The 21394-nt window shown below is 39.4% G+C and overlaps 1 protein-coding gene across 24 annotated transcripts in view; it reads right to left on the bottom strand.

Moving 5' to 3' along the window:
* rapgef6 (Rap guanine nucleotide exchange factor (GEF) 6) overlaps window positions 1-19470 on the bottom strand; it is a 158389-nt gene extending 138919 nt beyond the window's left edge. For all 24 annotated transcript variants that reach the window (XM_079847102.1, XM_079847123.1, XM_079847111.1 and 21 more), the window contains exon 1: window positions 18995-19470. In XM_079847102.1, coding sequence (XP_079703228.1) covers window positions 18995-19099 — 105 coding nt within the window. In that variant the 5' untranslated portion in view covers window positions 19100-19470. The remainder of the gene's footprint in view (window positions 1-18994) is intronic.
* Window positions 19471-21394: the final 1924 nt, after the last annotated feature.

Raw genomic sequence — 21394 nt, 5'->3', positions numbered from 1 at the left:
CTGATTAAAAGAATTTACTGAATTGAATTAATTTGGTGGTTAGACAAAATCTTCTCTCTCAATGTTAAAGGGGACCTATTATGCAAAATTCACTTTTATACGGTGTTTGAACACAGATGTGCGTCCACAGTGTGTGTGAACAACCAGATTATAATGGTAAAAATCCAATCACTGCTTTTTTTATAATCCCCAGAAATAATAAACCCCCAGTTTTCCCCCAGAAGCCCCGCCACGACTGCAAACCTGAACAAAATCATTAAAGAGTTATACAGCGCAAACTACTTTACGCCGGACTGCTTCACAAACGAGAGTCAGTTCAACGCTAGATTTGCGCAAAAGTTGTTTCTGAAAGATTTTTAGATTAGCATGACGGTACATGCTAGTCAATAAATTTATCCACTAACCATTCAGAAGCGTCCAGTTGCTTTCTCCATCAGTAGCCGCGTTTCCATTACCTTTCAAATTGCGCAAATTGAAATTGCGAATTGAAAATGTGCCCAATGGAAACACGACAATTATGCAAAAACTCCCATAAATCGCAAAAAAAATATTTTTACGCTCGCATGAGGGGGTTTTTCAGGGAATTTGAAAAATAAATATTTCTCAAAACTGCAATGGAAACAGTTTTTGCACATTTACAGTCGCCTGACGTAGATGATGAGGTGTGTTTGGACAGAAGACGAGACAGAGTTCTTCATTAAACTCATAAAAGACGAAAGAATTACGGGAATACTGGACTCTAAACCACTAAGAAATGCCACAATCAAGATCTTGAAGCAGATTTGAGGGAGAAACACCCAGAAACTCCTCATATGAGCCGCTCTCAGTATAACGGTCTTTCCTTGCCATTAATGCTTGGAAAACACACACACATCTCCTTCGATTTATAATAATGTTTAGTGCGGTGGCTGGGATATATGTAAACCTACAAACATCTGTCGGCATAATTATTGTAATGACTTGTCGCGAGAGGAAAAAATTAAGTTTCAGTCGCATAACATCAGTTAATGGAAATGCCATCATTTCGCAATAGTTTTTTATCGGCAATTAGAAAATATCGCAAAATATTTGCGCAAATCTGTAATGGAAACGCTGCTAGTGTCTGACTCCGGTTATGAACATGTTAAGGCTGAACACACATTTTGGCTGTGTGAGACTCTCCAATTTTGTTGTTGCTGGAGTATCCGAAACACGAACTGTAAAGGCTCCGCCCTCTTCTGTAAAGGGGGCGGGGAGCAGCAGCTCATTTGCATTTAAAGAGACACACACACAAAAAAAGCGTGTTTTTGCTCACACCCAAAAAGGGGCAAATTTGACAAGCTCTAATAAATGATCTGGGGGGAATATTGAGCTGAAATTTCACAGACTCATTCTGGGGACACCATAGAGTTATATTACATCTTGTGAAAAGGGGCATAATATGTCACCTTTAAATGGTGTATAATATGTGTCTGCACGCACAATCATAATAATCATAATAGGAAGAACAGAGACTGGATAGTCATGTGTCGTAATATTGGAAAGTTTTTAACTAATTCATCCACAAGGTAAAGGAGTATTTGTGTGTGAAAACCATCAGACGGGCTGTGTTTAACCAGATTAGCATCTCATGTTTCTCTGTGAGGATTATTTTAACATCTTTCAACTAGGCCTGATGCGATGGTCTTTGCTGGTTTCACACAGTGTTCAGGCGCAACACCGGTTACATCACCTGCCCCCCGCGGCACCGCCCCCACCATCGTTTAGATTTTTTTATAGCAATAAATATAATTTAATTCAGTTAGAGAACAGACACTACATTAAAAAACTGAACGTATCTGCTCAATTCAGTGTGAGATCTCATTCATCACAGGAGCGAGGAGTTGACTGACAAGACGATGGCGGAAGATTCGGCTTCAAAGCTAAATGTAAAAGCGCCTTTTGGGCAATATTCTGGAATTAAACTCAATGCTAGAGAACCTGCAAAGGATTAGTTGTTTTTCTAGTTGTGTTTTTCATTAAGAATAATAATAAACCCAACATTCAAGCAACTGTCGCCACCAAATTGGCACTAATTCGGGGCATTCATTACCAGCAGTGGCGGCTCCTGCAAAATCTCTCAGGGGGGGCAAATGTTTGGATGATTGATAAGGAAAAGGTCCACCCATGCAATGGACAAATGAACAGCTTAAGCATGTAAAAGCAACTTCACTACTTTAATATTAATGAAAAATAAAAAGACTCTTACAATAAATCTCCTTGTTTGTTTCTATAATGTAAGTAAAGTAATAAGAGTGTTAACAATTCAGCAGCAAGTCAAAATCAATTCAAGCAAAGCCCAGCCAGGATGCGAATCTCCAAAAACATTTACTCCAATTTCAATTTAATAAGAAACAACTGAAATCACATAACTCACTATTTACGCTACTTGCTCTGGCCAGCGTAACGTTAGCCAAACCGCTCTGAATCTGAAGGGCCACATTTTATTTCTCCATTTAATAAACAAACTATTCCGTCAGATAAATATTTGTTGTGAAAGAAATATAGTTACATTTTCAAGCATTTTATCCAAAATTTAAGCACTTTTCAAACCTTAAACACATCAAAATTCAAGCACTTTCAAGGATTTCAAGCACCCGTACGAATCCTGCACATTACTCACTATTATTACACTGCTTACATCACATTACTCGCTTAACACACTGCTTAGCCTACTTATACTGAAATTCTGCTCTCCTCTCTTTCAAAGTAGCAAAGAACGTGACATGACGCTGATTGGACTATATCCAGAGGCAGATTACAGTGACGGCTAGCGTAACCCTGTGGTTGAATGAGATTGTGAATGTGATTGAAAAAGTCCCTTTCACACTTTGGTGGTGCGTCGCCCGATCGCCATAATGAAGAAACCGCCCCTGATTACCAGTATTGTCACACGTCGATTAACCGGTGGGAAAGTTTCCTCACCGTCACATACCAAGTGTGTTACGTTGTTTTATGGCTCATTTTAATCATGATCATCTGTGGTAAATACAAATTATAATTCGGTTTATGTGACAAGTAGAATAAAGCGATAAAATAAGCCATGTGTTTACTTGCAGAAATGATAGCAATTAAAGCAAGCCCAAAATCGATGTTAAAATAATCCTCACAGAGTGGCATGACAGACACACACACACACACTGCATATGAGTTTATGATCGCCTGACAAGGAGAAACACAGCAATTAATCAGAGAATCTCTGGTGCACATAAATACCAATATACCAACTAATAATCGATCATGGTGCACCTCTATTAAGAATACTTTAAAATGAATTGTCAGTAATGTTTCCTGTGAGGGCGAACACATTCAGCAGTTTATGGGTTAACGCCTTCTCAATGATGTGATCAACAGAACAGAAAGCGCTTCAGAAGCGCTGAGCGAAGGCTTGGGTGAGCTGCGGGCCGCAGGAACAGCACTGAAGGGCACGGGAAACAGCCATGCAAATCACACACTCTCGACATGCTTCCACTTGTCAGGTTCCCACAACACACTGCAGCAGGAAACGCTCGGATCAGGATCAGGTTCATCACCAGGAAATTAAAGTTGAACAACTATTTGAAAATCTGGACTCTGAGGGTGCAAAAAAATCTAAATATTGAGAAAATCGCCTTTAAAGTTGTCCATTTATGTTCGCGCTTGTGTTGCATTCACTCACAAAAATACAGTTTTGATATATTTAAGGTAGGAAATGTACAAAATATCTTCATGAAACATGATCTTTACTTTTACTCACATCGCTCACTGAAAACAACAGAACGATTACCATCTCATGATAATCCAGCAATCCTCACTCTAGTGATCTGACACGTGTGAATGATGCTGTCCTCGACTGGAGCTCGTCATTAACCTCTCTATGACTGATCGGGAGATTTCACAAGAGCCCTGAAGCCTGAATCACACAAGAGTTACAGTCATGAGTCACACTCAGAGAACTGTCAATGAGCTTCTGAAGAAGCGTTTCATTCACACACACACACACGTGTCTCAGCACAACGGTTGGTTCAGTGTTGTTTGGAGACTCCTCACTCTGCACTGAGGAGGTTTAAAGTGAACCATACACTTGTTCCTGACACTGGGATCTTGCTGGGAAACGTGTTGTTCAAGCCGGACGAGTCAAAGCGAGTGTTTTTTTATTCTTCCATTTGTCCTGTTGAAGGCTGTCAGAAACTGAATGCACTGTATCATTACGGGCTCATTTATAACAGCCAGTGTGCGCACTGTCATGTATGTAGGTTTGCTTTAGTCTCATCCCAGCAGAAAGACACATCACATTGCACATTCATGCTTTTAGTGGAGAGAAGCGGGAAAAAACGATCCAGCAATGCATCGCGATTCTTTCTTGAACGATTCTGAATCGTGTTTGATTGCACTAAAAACCCTTGAGCGAGTATCTGGAGCAATCGTGTGTTTCCCACACCGGATTTGGGCCCCATCAACCCTCTGGTGCTCTTCGGTTTTTGACCCGGAAAATTTTACGTTTTGTATTTTTTTCTTCATCGGAATGGTACGAAACTTGGTAAAGGTTTTGGCACTTGCTGTGTGAACACACACAAAAAAATGTACATGATTCGAAAAGGTTAAATGGTCCTGAAAAGAAAAGTCACACTTGTGCTCCTCGCCGTCAAAAATGAGCGCACTGGAAATGAATGGGAGACGAGTTTCCTCTAGTGGAAGCGTTTGGTACTGCGGCCGAACTAAATCTGACCGAAAGCTCATTTCTGGAGATATCAGGCTCAAATTTTGGAACAACTTGTTTAGATTTATGGCTTTTCTTGCAGTTTTAGAGTAAAATGTGATTTTGAAAATATATATTTCATACAAAAATTTAAAATAGTATTTTTGTGCATTTCTCATAACAATACACGTAAAATTATGTTTCTTTTTTTTTTTTTACTTTTTTCACTTCAGCAATAATCTGCCAAGTGTCGTCTTTGAAAAGAGATCAAACTTCAGTCTGTCGCTCTAAAGCGTTCAAGATTTACCACAGTTTAAGTTGGAAATTAAATGTTCAGGTCTATGCTCAAAAAGTGTATAAATGGATTATAAATACAGCGTAAATATAATTCAGTATAAAAAAATCTTTTGACCGACACGCGAAGAGCACCAGATTGTCTAAATATTGAAAGTTTTGTTCAACAGCATAGCCTAGTTTTCCAACATTTTAACTGTCAAGAATCGCTGCATATTATTGCAACTTAACAACTACCTTACTAACTATTAATACTGTCAAGAATGGCTGCATTTCACTGGTGATGAAACTGGAACTGGTGAATGGTTCACTGCACAAGGGATCAATAACGGCAGATGCCCACATTCCCAGCATTCCTCCAGATCAAAACAGTGCAAAACTAACATTTCAGGTTTGACCTCATTCAAGTCCGTCTTGTCCTTTACCAGCACAGCTTATGGACATTCCTGACCTAGTGAGGCATTGTAGTTCAACACAGTGTCATTTTACAGGCCTCGATCACATGGTCTGTGCTAGCGAGCGATACAAGACGTTCAGTCGCGGTTCAGGACGGACTATCACTCGCCTGACCAGTGTTGCAGCGTCACTAAAGTTTATCATGTGCACAAAGGAAATTTAAACATTCAAGAGATTTAAAGAATTCATTTCTGAGAGACTCAGAGCACACACACATAAAGCCGTCTCTCAAACAGCTCATGGACACCAAACTGAGTGCTTTCCACAGATTATTGAGCTTAAACGGTCAGACACACAGAAAAGTACGTCAAAAAGCCGGTCTTGGTGAGTATTCACATAAACACAGCTGGTGAGGTCTCAAGAGAACAGAAACAGCTGAGGAAGAAAACACGTGTGTATCAGTATATTGGATCAGTGCATTCGCTCTTAAAGTGACCTAATATTCCTGATGCTGTCTGTCATTAATGTTAATCACACTACAAAACATAGCGAGAATAATTCATCTGGATTGAATTTATACAATGAAAAATTCGATTTATTCAATTTCTGTAGTAATCATATACCTGTCCTGAAGACTGTTTAACCTCAAAGCACTCTTTATTTTATATTTATTTGTATTTTTTGCTGGTAATTTGTTTATTTGTTGTTTGTTTATTTTGTAAATTCAATTCAAGGTTGAAATCAAGCTTCCTTGTGCTGTGTGTAAACTCATGCGCAACAGAACTACCTCACTGTAAAAACACGAACACGTACAGTGAGCAAACGTTTAGGCGAGATAAGGACATGAGAAAGATCCCACTGACACCAGGGGCAGAAATGAGCTTTTCCAGTCAGGGGCAATAATAGCCCACTGGAACTGATCTGCATACTTTAATCTGACCAGTTCCTTTAATTAGTCATTATGGTTCTCAGACTTTTTACACCAAGTACCACCTTAGAAAATATGTGGCTCTCCAAGTACCACCATAATGACCAATATTAATATACAGTAGTGTAGTAGGCCTTAAGCCTCGTTCACACCGCCGTATGTCGCTAGTGTCTGTACTGTGAAGTCGCTTGTGGGCGTTCGTAACTCTAATGCTACTGGTAGACTGCACGTCTGGCCATATCTTTACAAAATACCATCACAAGTGATATCCAACTATATAATTTTAATTTGACTAGGAGTTAGGCTCAAAAGAAACAGTATGCTGTTGGGAGAGTGTTTTTATATCACCACAGCAGTGTTCAGTGGATTAAATCATTTACTAGATTAACGATCGATCAATCAACAAATTAAACTCACTCATACGTACTGTCAATAAATTACCTAGACGTCATTCGAATTTGACAAATAATACATTTTCTTGTCCCTAATAGTCAACATAATGCAACTGTAAAATGAACTGCAGTGCTCAACTTGTATCATAAAACTACAACACTCGAACTATAAATGTGTGAATTAAACTCACTGAGACTGTCGACAGTTTCTTTCCCATGCATCATTTTATTATATCCATGTATGTCAAGTCAAGTCAACTTTATTTATATAGCGCTTTTCACAATGCAGATTGTATCAAAGCAGCTTCACAGTATTAAATAAAATAGTACATCAGTGTTTGTTTCTAGTGTAAAACATCCACGTTTGGTAATGCTGATCAATAGTATTGTTGATTGATTGATTAAATTAAGTATCCCCAACTGAGCAAGCCAAAGGCAACAGTGATTATGTGGTTACAGTCAAATCATGTAAAACAGTGAAATCGCCCTCGAACTCTTCTGTCTCCTGCACTCGAGACGGTGACGGGAGCTGAGCTCCACTGAAAGTCTTCTTTCCTATAGAGCTGGTAAGTCCCGCCCCTTCCGCAAAACCCCGCTGGACCTCAAAGTTGAAAAACCGTCAATGCAAGTGAATGGGAGAAAATAATTATTTTCTGGTCCCGTTTGAATTTTGCCATGAATGTGAACATATGTTGTCTGTGAATTTTTTATATAACTTTTCGTGTAAAGAATGATACAATTTAGCGGGTAGAAGTTTGATACGGTTAGACTTTGTGTGAGAGCACTTTGTGGACTACAACTCTCGACGCGTTTGAAACGTCAACACCACTAGCACACGGACTAGCTCACGGATCCCGCTAAACATGGCTGTGTCTATGGTGTACTTCACCACCGCCTTCTTTCAGGGAGAGGACAAAATCGTTGAAGTTGGTGAAAACCACGGGTAAATTAACTTTATGGGGTGACGTCACATAGGCGACATGTAGTCTTTCTCGTTATGTCTTTTCCACAACTGCTAGCCGAAGAATCATACCATATACTGTCAAACTCGTAACATGAAAAGTTATATAAAAAATTCACAGACAACATATGTTCACATTCATGGCACAATTCAAACGGGACCAGAAAATAATTATTTTCTCCCATTCACTTGCATTGACGGTTTTTCAACTTTGAGGTCCAGCGGGGTTTTACGGAAGGGGCGGGACTTACCAGCTCTATAGGTTGTCACTCGTGCAAATCACTTCTCATTTGCATAAAGTTGAAATGTCTGAACTTTTGTCGCGTCTCATGTCGCTTGGCACGCCCACACCCTGTCGCCAACGGTCCCTGTCGCTCGTGTCGCCGGAAGTCGCCAGCGCTCCATTGAAATGAATGGGATCGTGTGGCTTGGTCGCTGCGTGTCGCTGGCGGTGTGAACGGGGCTTAACTCTTCAGCTAACACAGCTAACACAGCTCATAACCAGGCCGTTTTATTCCTAATAAGAATATTTATTAATGTCAGACACTTCAAACACTACACAGTTTGAACATTAACACTGCATTGTGATGCTTACATACAGGTAAATAAAAAACTGAAATAATGATTACATTAAAATGTACTGTAGCTAAAAGTGGTTTCATGCATTCATTGCTAAGATTGCCACACACACACACACACACACACACACATACACAGACACACATACACACACTGCAGCTCCTCATCTCTCCCACTCCAAATAAACCCATATTTGATGTATCTAGTAATAACTACTGTTAATGAATCTGTTTGAGATTGAATTAACACGAGATGTTCTGCTATAATTACGGACTGGCATCTGAGGACTATTTCTCATCTTTCTCAGTTATTTTGCTTTATTTCCAGATTCAATCATAGAGCTCGTTCACACACACTAGAGCTCGTTCACACACACACACTCTTCAACAACTACACTTTAAATCTCTTGACAAACTAACAGACGTAAATGACATTTGCATGTATTCTGAGTTAAAGACACAGGTTGTCCTGAATGTCAGCTTGATTATTTTGCTCAAGATCAGGATTTATTGAGTCCACATGTCATGAAAACTAGAAACTCTTCTTCTAACCACAGCTCGAGATCTGTCATTACACACACACAACTCTGAGATGCTGTTTGCGAATGTTCGTTTGCGTATTCTTTGCCCTCTTCTCTTGAATTTTTGTTCATTTTTGTGGTATTTTTGCCCCAAATCCTGTTCATTTGCGACCATGACTGACACTGTTCTATTATATTTACATAATATTTTACATAATATTTAGGCTACATAAAGAGTTTAAGATAGTTTAAATAATATTTAACATTGTCTGCTGAAGCGTTAACTTTCTTATATTACGGATTGGATGTAATCAGAGCCGGATTGCAGTCAGGTATGGTCTTTTGTTTTTTGTAAAGTTTTTTTTATGCATAGTTTAAGAAAATACATTTGTTTGATCAGCTTGTGGACTGTCGTGGACTCTTTTCACAGACATTTGTGTGTAGTTTCATTGGTCTGAAGCAGTGCTTGATCTGCTCGTCGCGCCCTCTGGTGGATTTAGGAGACAAACCAGTACCTTTTTACTGAAATCTGAATATTAGTAATATTGAAGTGAAAAATTCTAATGCAGTTTTTCCTCCTCATCACAGCCCTAGAGCTTTAGACATGGGCAATGTGAGAAACGTCTGTTAGCCCATAGAGTCACATGCGTTTTTTTGGCAGGGCAAGAAATACATTTTAACCACTTCCCCAATCAGGCCAGTAGAAAAAACCCTTAGCATTGAGTCCTGATGAGGACTTACGATTCACAGCGGTATTTAATGAATATTTGTTAGTTACTCTATTGAAGGGCTGAAGCGTCAGTATAAGAAACGTCAGATTTAATTCTTTACATCCGGTCAGATCATCACATTCAGTGTAGCAACGGTCCTGAAACTGAGCATGGGATTGTGGTCATTCATCACTGACAATGAGTAAATGAACAAACTTTCCTGAATTCTCATCAGTTTACTGGGCTGCAGGAATAGTTAAAGGGTTAGTTTACCCAAAAATGAAAATTCTGCCATCATTTACTCTCCCTCGGGTTGTTTTAAACCTGTATACATTTCTTTGTCCTGTTGAACACAAAGGAAGATATTTTGAAGAATGTGAGAAATTTAATAGCTCTGAGGCACGTAGTATTTTTTTGGTAATTGCACATTTTTATCTCACAATTATGACGTTTTATCTCAGAATTTGTGAGATATAAAGTCGCAATTGTGTGTTAAGTCAGAATTGTGAGATATAAAGTCGCAATTGTGTGTTATAAAGTCAGAATTGTGAGATAAAGTCGCCATTTTGAGATATAAAGTCAGAATTGTGAGATATAAAGTCAGAATTGCGTGATATAAAGTCGCCATTGTGAGATATAAAGTCGCCATTGTGAGATAAAAAGTCAGAATTTGTGAGTTATAAAGTCAGAATTGTGAGATATAAAGTCAGAATTGTGAGATATAAAGTCAGAATTGTGAGATATAAGGTCGAATTAGCGAGAAAAAGAGTCAGAACTGCGAGTTTATATCTCACAATTATAACACGCAATTCTGACTTTATTTCTCGCAATTGTGAGATAAAAAGTCGCAATTGTCTTTGAAAATGTTTTATTCTGTGGCGGAAACAAACAATGGTTCCACAAAAGGCCCTGGTTACAAACTTTCTTCAAAATGTCTTCCTGAAAAAATATGGCTTGGAACAACCTGAGGGTGAGTAAATGACAGAATTTTTCTTTTTTGGGTGCACTCAGTGCCGTCGCAGGTGGGGTGCGAGGCCCTGTGCGAACTTGAAATGCGAGGCCCTGCTCTTTGATGTGGATGCTCAATTGCGCATGAATAACGGTGGACGTAGCTATTCTAGTTCTATTGCGCGCATAATCTCGCTGCAATAGGTTTTTATCAAGTAGTAGAATAATACAGCATAATCATGCACATGGTCTCACCTATGACTTTTTGATATTTATTTCAGAGGGAAAAAAATCAACTGTGCAACGAGTGGCTTTACATCAAGTCAGCTCGATAATTTTCGTGTGAATACATATCCGCCTAATTAAACAACGTATCTTAATGGTCCAGTGGTAGAACTTTCGCCAAGCGTTTCAGAGGTTTTAGGTTCTAAACTGAATTCGTATAGTTTTTTTTCTCGAATGTTTTTTTTCTCATCAAAACCGATTATGTTCATCAGTGGTTGTATATCAAGCGGGGACACATTTGTGTGCATTATGTTTTGTGAGTAACCGCAACGGATTGAAGCGTGCGTCGAGTGCGCGAGCCACACGAGAAAACACTGTATCCGCGCCACTGATCGCAGCGGCAACGAGCACTTTGATCACTTGATTTAAAAAACAACATTTCAGCGCTAGATCGTCTCTTATTTAAAAAACGAACGATATGAATGCTCTGCCAGTTAACTGGAGATGTTTTATTTATTTGTAGAATTGTTACATTCGTGCCGCGAGATGTTTTAAAAAGTGGTGGGGACAAAAAAAACAAAAAACATTTATTTTTTTCAAGAAAACAAAAACAAAAAAGTAGGATTGCGAGGCCCCCTAGTGGCGCGAGGCCCTGTGCGGTTGCACAGTTCGCACAGCCTATGCGACGGCTCTGGGTGCACTGTCCCTTTAAGAGACCCGTGAGGCTGAGCCAGAAGTGTGTAATGAACATTCCTACAGAAATAAACACTGCAAAATCAACCTCACATCAATTTTCCATAGGAATGAACTAAAAAACGCTCACTCTATCCTGCTGGTTCCTCACCCGTGGACACGTGCGGCCGTGCGCATTTTAGTTTCACTTTCAAATTAGTGCCAATCCGGGGCGGATTGCTTGAATGAGTTCATTAGCCTATTATTCTTAATCAAAAACACAACAACAAATAAGTGAAATGACAAATTCGCCTAAATAGGCACTTTTACATTTCACTTTGACACTAAATCTTCCTCATCATCTTGTTAGTCAGCTCCTCACTCTCGTGATGAATGAAATCTGACTCCTGTTGCGTATCTGTGATGCGACTCTCGTGCAGCTCACGGTTTATTAACCAGTTTAATAGTGTCTGTTCTCTAACTGAACTAAATGATTTTATTAAAAAATAATAGCCTAATAATCAAATCGCCGGTGGGTGGCGGTGTTGCTTCTGAACACGGATAACACCGGTAACACTGACTATACCGTAGCAAGCCTAGTGTTAGGAATCTGACAATTAAGGGTGCGCTCAGGCAGGGCTCGACATTAAGGCTTGTCCGCTTGTCCGGGACAAGTGGATTTTTTTGTAGGACAAGTGGAAGAGAAAATTAGTTGTCCCACTGGACAAGTTAAATTTCGAACAAAATAAAATGCCATGTTACTTCACGTTATGTGCCACTCATTACGTCTATAATTTTACAGATTTAATTTGACCGATTTGAGACGTCGCATAACTGCCAGATTCAAACTGTGCTTTCGCGCGTTGGCTGGCGCTGAGCCAGAGTCGGACGCGTTCAGCGCTGTCATATATCACAACTAAGCAGTGTTTTCAACCTCATAATGTTTATTTTAGGTTTCAGATATTTAAATACACATGAGCACGCGAGTAAAACAATACATTTGGAGTTTGTAAAATACACACTGATGTCTGTGGAAGCAGCAATAACAATCTATTCAAATATAATTTGCCGACATGTGTCATATATCAGACAAATATAGTGGAAGTAACTATAAAGTTTACTCTATTCTTCTCAGTTCACCGGCCACTTTCTTGCATTTATTTCGGGAGAAACTGATGAATTCACGTGCTGTAACGTTAAATTCGACTGACAGGACAACATTGTGGCGCCCATCTCTATAAAGGTTTTTAAACAACCAAACACACTCACTCACACGTATTTGAGAATCGGAATATCAGATAGGCTAGTTGATGACATGGTAAGCAAGTTTGTGAATATGTTGAATAAAAAAGGAAAAGTGAAATAAAAGCGACAAATCTGTCATACAGTATTATTGTGACTGCGACGCGTCGCCATGGAAACATTAAAGGGAAAGTTCGCCTTGAAAAAACTCACTCTGGATGGTGTCAGTTAGAATATTTTAAACTTACGCGTGAAAGGGTTAAAGAAAAGATCGAAAATAAATATTTGTGTGTGCTGTAAAGTGGTTAGAAAAAAAATAAATCGGAATCGGCAGGTCAAACTCAATGAAAAACCGGAATCGGCCTAGAAAATTGTAATCGGTGCATCTCTATGTTTACAAAATTATTTTAGATATAGTATACAGTAAGTCTAGCTAGCTTGCAAATACTGAGGATACCTACAAGAGTCACTGATACACTGCACATCCGCGTGCAAAGTATTACTTTGTATTATGGAGTCTGGAGATCTGGAGTCTGGAGATCCTTATTTCTTGTTGAAGGGGAACTCTGTTCTTGGGACACGACACGTTCCTTTCTACTGTTTCAACTGAATTTTATTAATATTGATAGTGTTTGGATGCTTTCAATGGTTTGTTTGAATTCTGCATTAGCAAAACACAAAAAAAAAAAAAAAAAAAAAGATAGAATTATAAATCTTTACCCGGACAAGTGACTTTTGTGCATGGACAAGTAAAACATAAATTTACTTGTCCGAAGGACAAGTGCCTCAAAAAGTTAATGTCAAGCCCTGACAGGGTTTTTTTTTATTATTTATTAAAAACCATTTTGCACATGCGAAAAGTATTATTGAGAAATATTGTCCAACATACGTGGACAAACACAAGAGCCTGCTGAATGCAAACACTAACTTGCTTTAAAATGAATGGAGCAAATCCGGCGTATTTAGCATCTATATTAAGAATTTAAAACTAGTTCAAAAGAACACTCAAAATAACTTCTTCCTCTTTTGTTTTTTAATACCTGCACAAGACAAAAAGCCCTCAGTTATAATTATGATGGAAGTATCGCTAAGGCTTTCCTGACATTAAGGGTTCTTGTGCGACTCGCTGCTGGATGTTGAGGGTTTCATTAGTGTGTAACTCATTTCTTCAGCAGTTCACCGTAACACCGCATCATCAAACTCCCATCAGGCATAGCAGCTCGAGGCACGAGTGGGAGGGATAATGCTATGGAAATAGACACGAGGGATATTTGTTTTGCTCTCTTATGTAACGCTCGACACACCCATCTGGAAACTTGCTGTTAGAGCAAGGAGAGCTGGTGCAGTTTGTGTTTGTTAGTGTGTTTTACTGCAGTCAGACACGCCCACGCCTGGAGCGACACACACACACACACACACACACACACACTCGCTGATCTGGAGGAGGACGACAACAGATGAAGAGATCAGCAGGAAAGATCTCAGTGAACCACAGAAGACCAGATTTAAACCGGACAGATTCTCTTGGTTTATTATAATCACACTTTGAAAGTGTCCTGTTCATCAAACCATTACAATACAGCAGCGTTTCCCATCCTGGGGTGTGTTTCCATTAGCCAACTATGTTCACAAGTTCTGTCGTTATCATCATAGTTCAACGAGTCTGTGTTTCCCCAAACCATCGTTCCAGCGAACATTCGCAAACAGCGTCTCAGAGTTGTGTGTGTGTGTGTAAGGACAGATCTCGAGCTGTGGTTAGAAGAAGAGTTTCTAGTTTGCAAGACATGTGGACTCAATAAATCCTGATCTTGAGCAAAATAATCAAGCTGACATTCAGGACAACCTGTGTCTTTAATTCAGAATACATGCAAATGTCATTTACGTCTGTTAGTTCGTCAAGAGATTTAAAGCGTAGTTGTTGAAGAGTGCGCATGCGTGAACGAGCTCTAGTGTGTAAGAACCAGTGTTAATTTCGTTGACGAATAATTTTCGTCATTATTTTCGTCAACGAAATTTTTTCACAGACGAAAACGAGACAATAACTAAATAAAAACTAGTTTTGAATGACAAAAACTATGATGAAAATCTATTGACATTTTCGTCAACGAATAAAAACTAGACGAAAATGTTAGATAGTGACGATTTGGGAAGCGATCCAGTCTGATGTCCTGCGTTTGTGGTAGATGCGCACATTTGTACTGGGACGTGCTGATCTACCCAGCGGCACACGAGTTGGCATGCGCTGCATGTCTCATAAAACGTTAAAACATGTAAACGTCTGGGAGAATGAGTAGAGCAGACATGAAGATCTGAAGAGTGGCGACGCAAAAAAGAGCTATATCCGGTACGGTTTTCTGTGCGCAGTGCGCACACACCCGACCCGAAGCGTGCAGCCGTGCACATAGACACCTATACAGCGCGCGAGTACGGAATTGAGCTCTCTTTCGTGTCTGAATGGACAAATACACACAACATTAAGTCTGAATGTCCGTTTTGGAGAGTATTCACGTAAATTATGTCGGTTATGTCTTAAACAGTTGTGAGTGTATCGTATGTGCATCAGTGCCGATGTCTTAAAGTGACAGTGGGTAATAAACCTAATGTGGTCTATGTCCTTAATATTGATCAAGCAACAAAATAAACTGCTCGTTAATAGCTTTAATAAGGATTAATTATATTTAATTCATACAAATAAATATGTCTGCTTGAAAGAATAGAGAATGATGTATGCAAGTAGTTATAACGAATTCATATATCATTCATTGAAAAGAAGACTGTGTTCTACTTTAGGAAAAGTGGTTTTATTTAATTTTAAGATATTTTTTAAGTTACAGTAGTTAAATCTGTATCTGTATTGCACGTTCAAACTTTTAAATCATTCATATTAGCAGGTTAATATATATGTTTTCTCCAGGAGTAGCTATATGGGTTTGGAAATTTTAGAGAAATTCTAAATTAATGCATTTCAATTAAACCCATTATATTTTAGTCGACGAAATACAATAATATTTTAGTCGACTAAATCTACAGTAGATTTAGTCGACTAAAATATTATTGTATTTCGTCGACTAAAACTAGACTAAAACTAAAACAATTCTAGATGACTAAAATATGACTAAAACTAAATGGCATTTTAGTCAAAAGACTATGACTAAAACTAAATCAAAATTTGCTGTCAAAATTAACACTGGTAAGAACGAGTCTATGATTGAATCTGGAAATAAAGCAAAATAACTGAGAAAGATGAGAAATAGTCCTCAGATGCCAGTCCGTAATTTATATCAAAACATCTCGTGTTAATTCAATCTCAAACAGATTCATTAACAGTAGTTATTACTCTCCACCTGTGTGACATCATCAACCAACGTGATTGAACGACCAATTTGCGCCAGTACGGTTTCAGGAAACTCGACTAGCTAGTGGATTTCTTCAACGATGATCGTACTGTGATAGTGAAACACGAGTTACAGCAGAGTATGGGACACACACTCCTGGTTGTCTGGTGTGCTGTGGAAGATTATCAAATTCCAAAAAATAAATGCTACAAATAAGAATATCATCGTGCTGTCTGGCCGAAACCTTGTATCTGTACATTTCGTCATTTTTGTTTTATTAAAATGAATGCTATTGGTCATCCTTTACGTCTGTATGTGGGTTTTAATTTAATTTAATTTAATATTTAAAGTGGTGAAACTCAAGCTTTTAATGTTGTTTATGTGTCTATGTGGTGTTTTTAATTTCCTTTAAGACAAACCATGTGTAACTTCATAAGTCGACACCATTGCTGAGTATTTCCTCCTTAAAACTGCAGTGAACTAGCCTGGGTGCCAGCCCGAACCCCGCCCACAACATATTTTGGTCGGGAAGTTTGGTCTGGACTCGATCCGTTGAGGAGTAGGCTAATTATGCCCGGCTCCCAAAAGGCCGAGCCAATCAAATTGCCAGGGCGGGCTTTAATCGATGATGGACAGATGATCTGCATTTACGTAATCACCCACGTCACCAAAGAGCGATTGATTTGAATTAGTTTACAACAAAGACCATCGACCAGTGGTTGATGTCTCAAACATAATAATAGCGCGTTGAATAATACGATCGCATTATGATTCATTAAATAAATAGAACTGAATGTCAGGGCTTTACTGAGTCATATAAACATAGTATGAATATTGAAACCTGTAAATTCATCTGAAACTCATGCACATTTTCATTATGTGTTAAAATTGTAATTAGTTCAAATGGAACATTATGTATTATTATGTACAACTGTACATCATTTAAATAAGCATGATGTATTGTCTAATGCCCAGGTGGCATGCACAATATCAAAATATAGAGCTGTAAAAGCCGGCTGTGTAGTGGACATGGAGATCAGACGTCGGAGCGCAAAAATGTGATTTCTCCTGTCCAACAACAACCAGACCATCATTTCTAGTGTGATGATCGAGTCTGTCCCACAAAATACCTCTCAATGCGCCCTCGTGGACTCGCGCCAAGGGCCCTACAGGTCTGCACTACATGACGTCACCAAAGTGTGGACTCTGAGGAAGTCCACAAGTCCGGAGTGTGCCATTTGGGACAGGGCCTTTGTTGTTTTGTCATCACTAAGTTCCCTATTTGACCTTATTATGATCCTACCTGACTAAAGCTTAAGAGTACTACTACTTTTAATATAATATCTAGTTTTAATATGCCATTTGAAACAATGCATGCTTGAGCCATTTTTGTTATTTTTATATAGTGGTGAGCCATAGGATTTTTTACTTATCAAAACTGTGTCGTGGCTAAAAACAAAAACACTGCAACACAGTGCTTGACAATAAGGGTGGCCCGGGATTAATGTGGCACAGTTTTTGGCCAGCTGACCCAACAGTCAGTTGCACTTTTGTTGGTATTGAAATGCAAACACAAGGTCAGAGGTCACTCTTCCACCAGATGTATACTCGCGTACGGAAGCCAGATATTATGGTTTATAAAGTTATAAATATGGATATTTTTTTCCTACAAAAACACATGGCTTCACTTCAGAAGGCCTTTAAAAACCCTTAGGACTCGTTTGGATTATTTTTATGATGGATGGATGCACTTTTCTCACCCACCATTCACTCCCATTATACAGCTGGGAAGAGCCAGGATATTTTCTAATATAACTCCAATTGTGTTTGGCTGAAAGAAGAAAGTCTTAAACACCTAGGATGGCTTGAGGGTGAGTAAATTATGGGATAATTTACATTTTTGGGTGAACTAACCCTTTAACATCACACTATCCAAGATGGTTTGAAAGTGTCCTGCTTCATGATCAAACCATTACAATACAGTGCTTGATGATAAATAGTTTTTGGCCCGCTCACAGTCACTTGCACTTCTGTTGCCATTGATAATAGCTTTTTATGCCATGCAAACGCAAACCTTTGTTTTCTGTCAATGTTCTTGTTGTTGCAAATCCAGCCGACGTCACCAATATCATGTTATCTAGTTGGTATCTAACATGGATGAGAATTGGTTAAATTGCAAGGAATAACTTTGCTCCGACCAAATGAAAAAAAAATAAAAAAATTGTTGAGCCCTGCAATAAAACCAACCTTTGCACTTTGACCTGATATTCAAGATATCTTGGGTCAGACTTATGGCAGGTTTTTAATACCATGACCCAGATTTACTTAACATTTGTAACAATAGAGTTGTCTTCTTTAAAACCACTGAAATAATCCAGATGTGCATCTCACCCTACAGTACACACACACACACACACACACTAGAAAGAGGTCATGGCAACACTGTCATGCAGTCTAGCCCGCCAATACCAGCATTAAAACACAAACAGTGTTTCTTCCCTCCAAACATCTGCACAGTGATCACCAGATACACCACAATATTAGGATTTTAGCCCCTATACATGCTGTCATAATTGGCAGATCACAAGGTTTTGCCACTATGATGACTAAAACGCTTTCTCTGTAAGCAGCTGACTGGGTTTTTATACCGTGAGGCCCAGAAACACGGTCTAGACTCTAGTCGGTCAGCTCACTAGGATTTGAGACACAGCCCGGCTCCACCGCTGGAATGCAGTGAACTTTTATTGATTTCTGTCATTAATAAATGACTTGAGCTGATGAATCAAATATTCTACTGTACTGCTGTCTGTGGACTAGTTGAACATCTGTCAATGTACAACACATAACCTCGTAAAGAGCACAAAAACATCACTTAGAGACCCAAAACAAACGATTAAAACTACTACAGACTCATATTTACAGTAAGTTATGAAACACTGAACACAAAATATTTGCAATGAATGAGTCCTGAATCGAAACTATTAAGCTTTTCATTGTGTTGATATAGCCTATAAGAATTTGGAGCGTTATTGACATTATAAAGTGTTTCTTTTAGTCGTGTCTGCATAATCAGGGTATTTCTGTGGGTGTTTTTACCTCAGCAGTTCGTCGTGTCGGAGGAGTTTTCAGCGCTTTCTTCAGCGATAAATCCACTGAGGAATTCATATTAAACTCCCTGATTTCCGGAAATGAAAACTTCATATATCCACGAGTGTCGTTAAAATAAAATAAAATGTAAAACTGAAGTGGAATAAAGTAAAAATCCCATCATGAACATGATGATTGTGAGGAATCTGGCATTGATTTGAGTTAGCTTCGGTTAGCATGAGAAGTTGAGTGAAGTCGCTGTTAAGTGTTGTTGAAAGCGCGGATCAGAAAAAGCGAAAGTTGAGAAAAAACGATCCTTAATTCCAGGGTCATTTCTCCATTTGTGATCGTAAAACATCATAAATAATCAAAAGTTCATGTGATCCTCCAAACAGAGGCGCACAGCAACAGCGCATGATGACTGAACATCAGCCCTGACTGAGCCGAGCCGGAGCCGCCTCAACATTCACATGACTCTGACCTACACTGATCACTGAGAAACCAGTGCGTGCTAAACTACACTGATCACTGAGAAACCAGTGCGTGCTAAACTACACTGATCACTGAGAAACCAGTGCGTACTAGACTACACTGATCACTGAGAAACCAGTGCGTGCTAAACTACACTGATCACTGAGAAACCAGTGCGTGCTAAACTACACTGATCACGGAGAAACCAGTGTGTACTAGACTACACTGATCACTGAGAAACCAGTGCGTGCTAAACTACACTGATCACTGAGAAACCAGTGCGTGCTAAACTACACTGATCACTGAGAAACCAGTGTGTACTAGACTACTGATCACTGAGAAACCAGTGCGTGCTAAACTACACTGATCACTGAGAAACCAGTGCGTGCTAAACTACACTGATCACTGAGAAACCAGTGTGTACTAGACTACACTGATCACTGAGAAACCAGTGCGTGCTAAACTACTCTGATCACTGAGAAACCAGTGTGTACTAGACTACACTGATCACTGAGAAACCAGTGCGTGCTAAACTACACTGATCACTGAGAAACCAGTGCGTGCTAAACTACACTGATCACTGAGAAACCAGTGCGTACTAGACTACACTGATCACTGAGAAACCAGTGCGTGCTAAACTACACTGATCACTGAGAAACCAGTGTGTACTAGACTACACTGATCACTGAGAAACCAGTGCGTGCTAAACTACACTGATCACTGAGAAACCAGTGCGTGCTAAACTACACTGATCACTGAGAAACCAGTGCGTGCTAAACTACACTGATCACTGAGAAACCAGTGTGTACTAGACTACACTGATCACTGAGAAACCAGTGCGTGCTAAACTACACTGATCACTGAGAAACCAGTGTGTACTAGACTACACTGATCACTGAGAAACCAGTGCGTGCTAAACTACTCTGATCACTGAGAAACCAGTGTGTACTAGACTACACTGATCACTGAGAAACCAGTGCGTGCTAAACTACACTGATCACTGAGAAACCAGTGCGTGCTAAACTACACTGATCACTGAGAAACCAGTGTGTACTAGACTACACTGATCACTGAGAAACCAGTGCGTGCTAAACTACTCTGATCACTGAGAAACCAGTGTGTGCTAAACTACACTGATCACTGAGAAACCAGTGCGTGCTAAACTACACTGATCACTGAGAAACCAGTGCGTACTAAACTACACTGATCACTGAGAAACCAGTGAGTGCTAAACTACACTGATCACTGAGAAACCAGTGCGTGCTAAACTACACTGATCACTGAGAAACCAGTGCGTACTAAACTACACTGATCACTGAGAAACCAGTGCGTGCTAAACTACACTGATCACTGAGAAACCAGTGCGTACTAAACTACACTGATCACTGAGAAACCAGTGAGTGCTAAACTACACTGATCACTGAGAAACCAGTGTGTGCTAAACTACACTGATCACTGAGAAACCAGTGCGTGCTAAACTACACTGATCACTGAGAAACCAGTGCGTACTAAACTACACTGATCACTGAGAAACCAGTGCGTGCTAAACTACACTGATCACTGAGAAACCAGTGCGTGCTAAACTACACTGATCACTGAGAAACCAGTGCGTACTAAACTACACTGATCACTGAGAAACCAGTGAGTGCTAAACTACACTGATCACTGAGAAACCAGTGCGTACTAAACTACACTGATCACTGAGAACCCAGTGCATACTAAACTACACTGATCACTGAGAAACCACTGCATACTAAACTACACTGATCACTGAGAAACCAGTGCGTGCTAAACTACACTGATCACTGAGAAACCAGTGAGTGCTAAACTACACTGATCACTGAGAAACCCGTGCGTACTAAACTACACTGATCACTGAGAAACCAGTGCGTACTAAACTACACTGATCACTGAGAAACCAGTGCGTACTAGACTACA

This window comes from Squalius cephalus (genome assembly GCF_949319135.1).
Source record: "Squalius cephalus genome assembly, chromosome: 17".
In the NCBI taxonomy this organism is placed as follows: domain Eukaryota; kingdom Metazoa; phylum Chordata; class Actinopteri; order Cypriniformes; family Leuciscidae; genus Squalius; species Squalius cephalus.
Note: the sequence above shows the minus strand (reverse complement) of the source record. Positions and strands in the feature narration are given on the sequence as shown.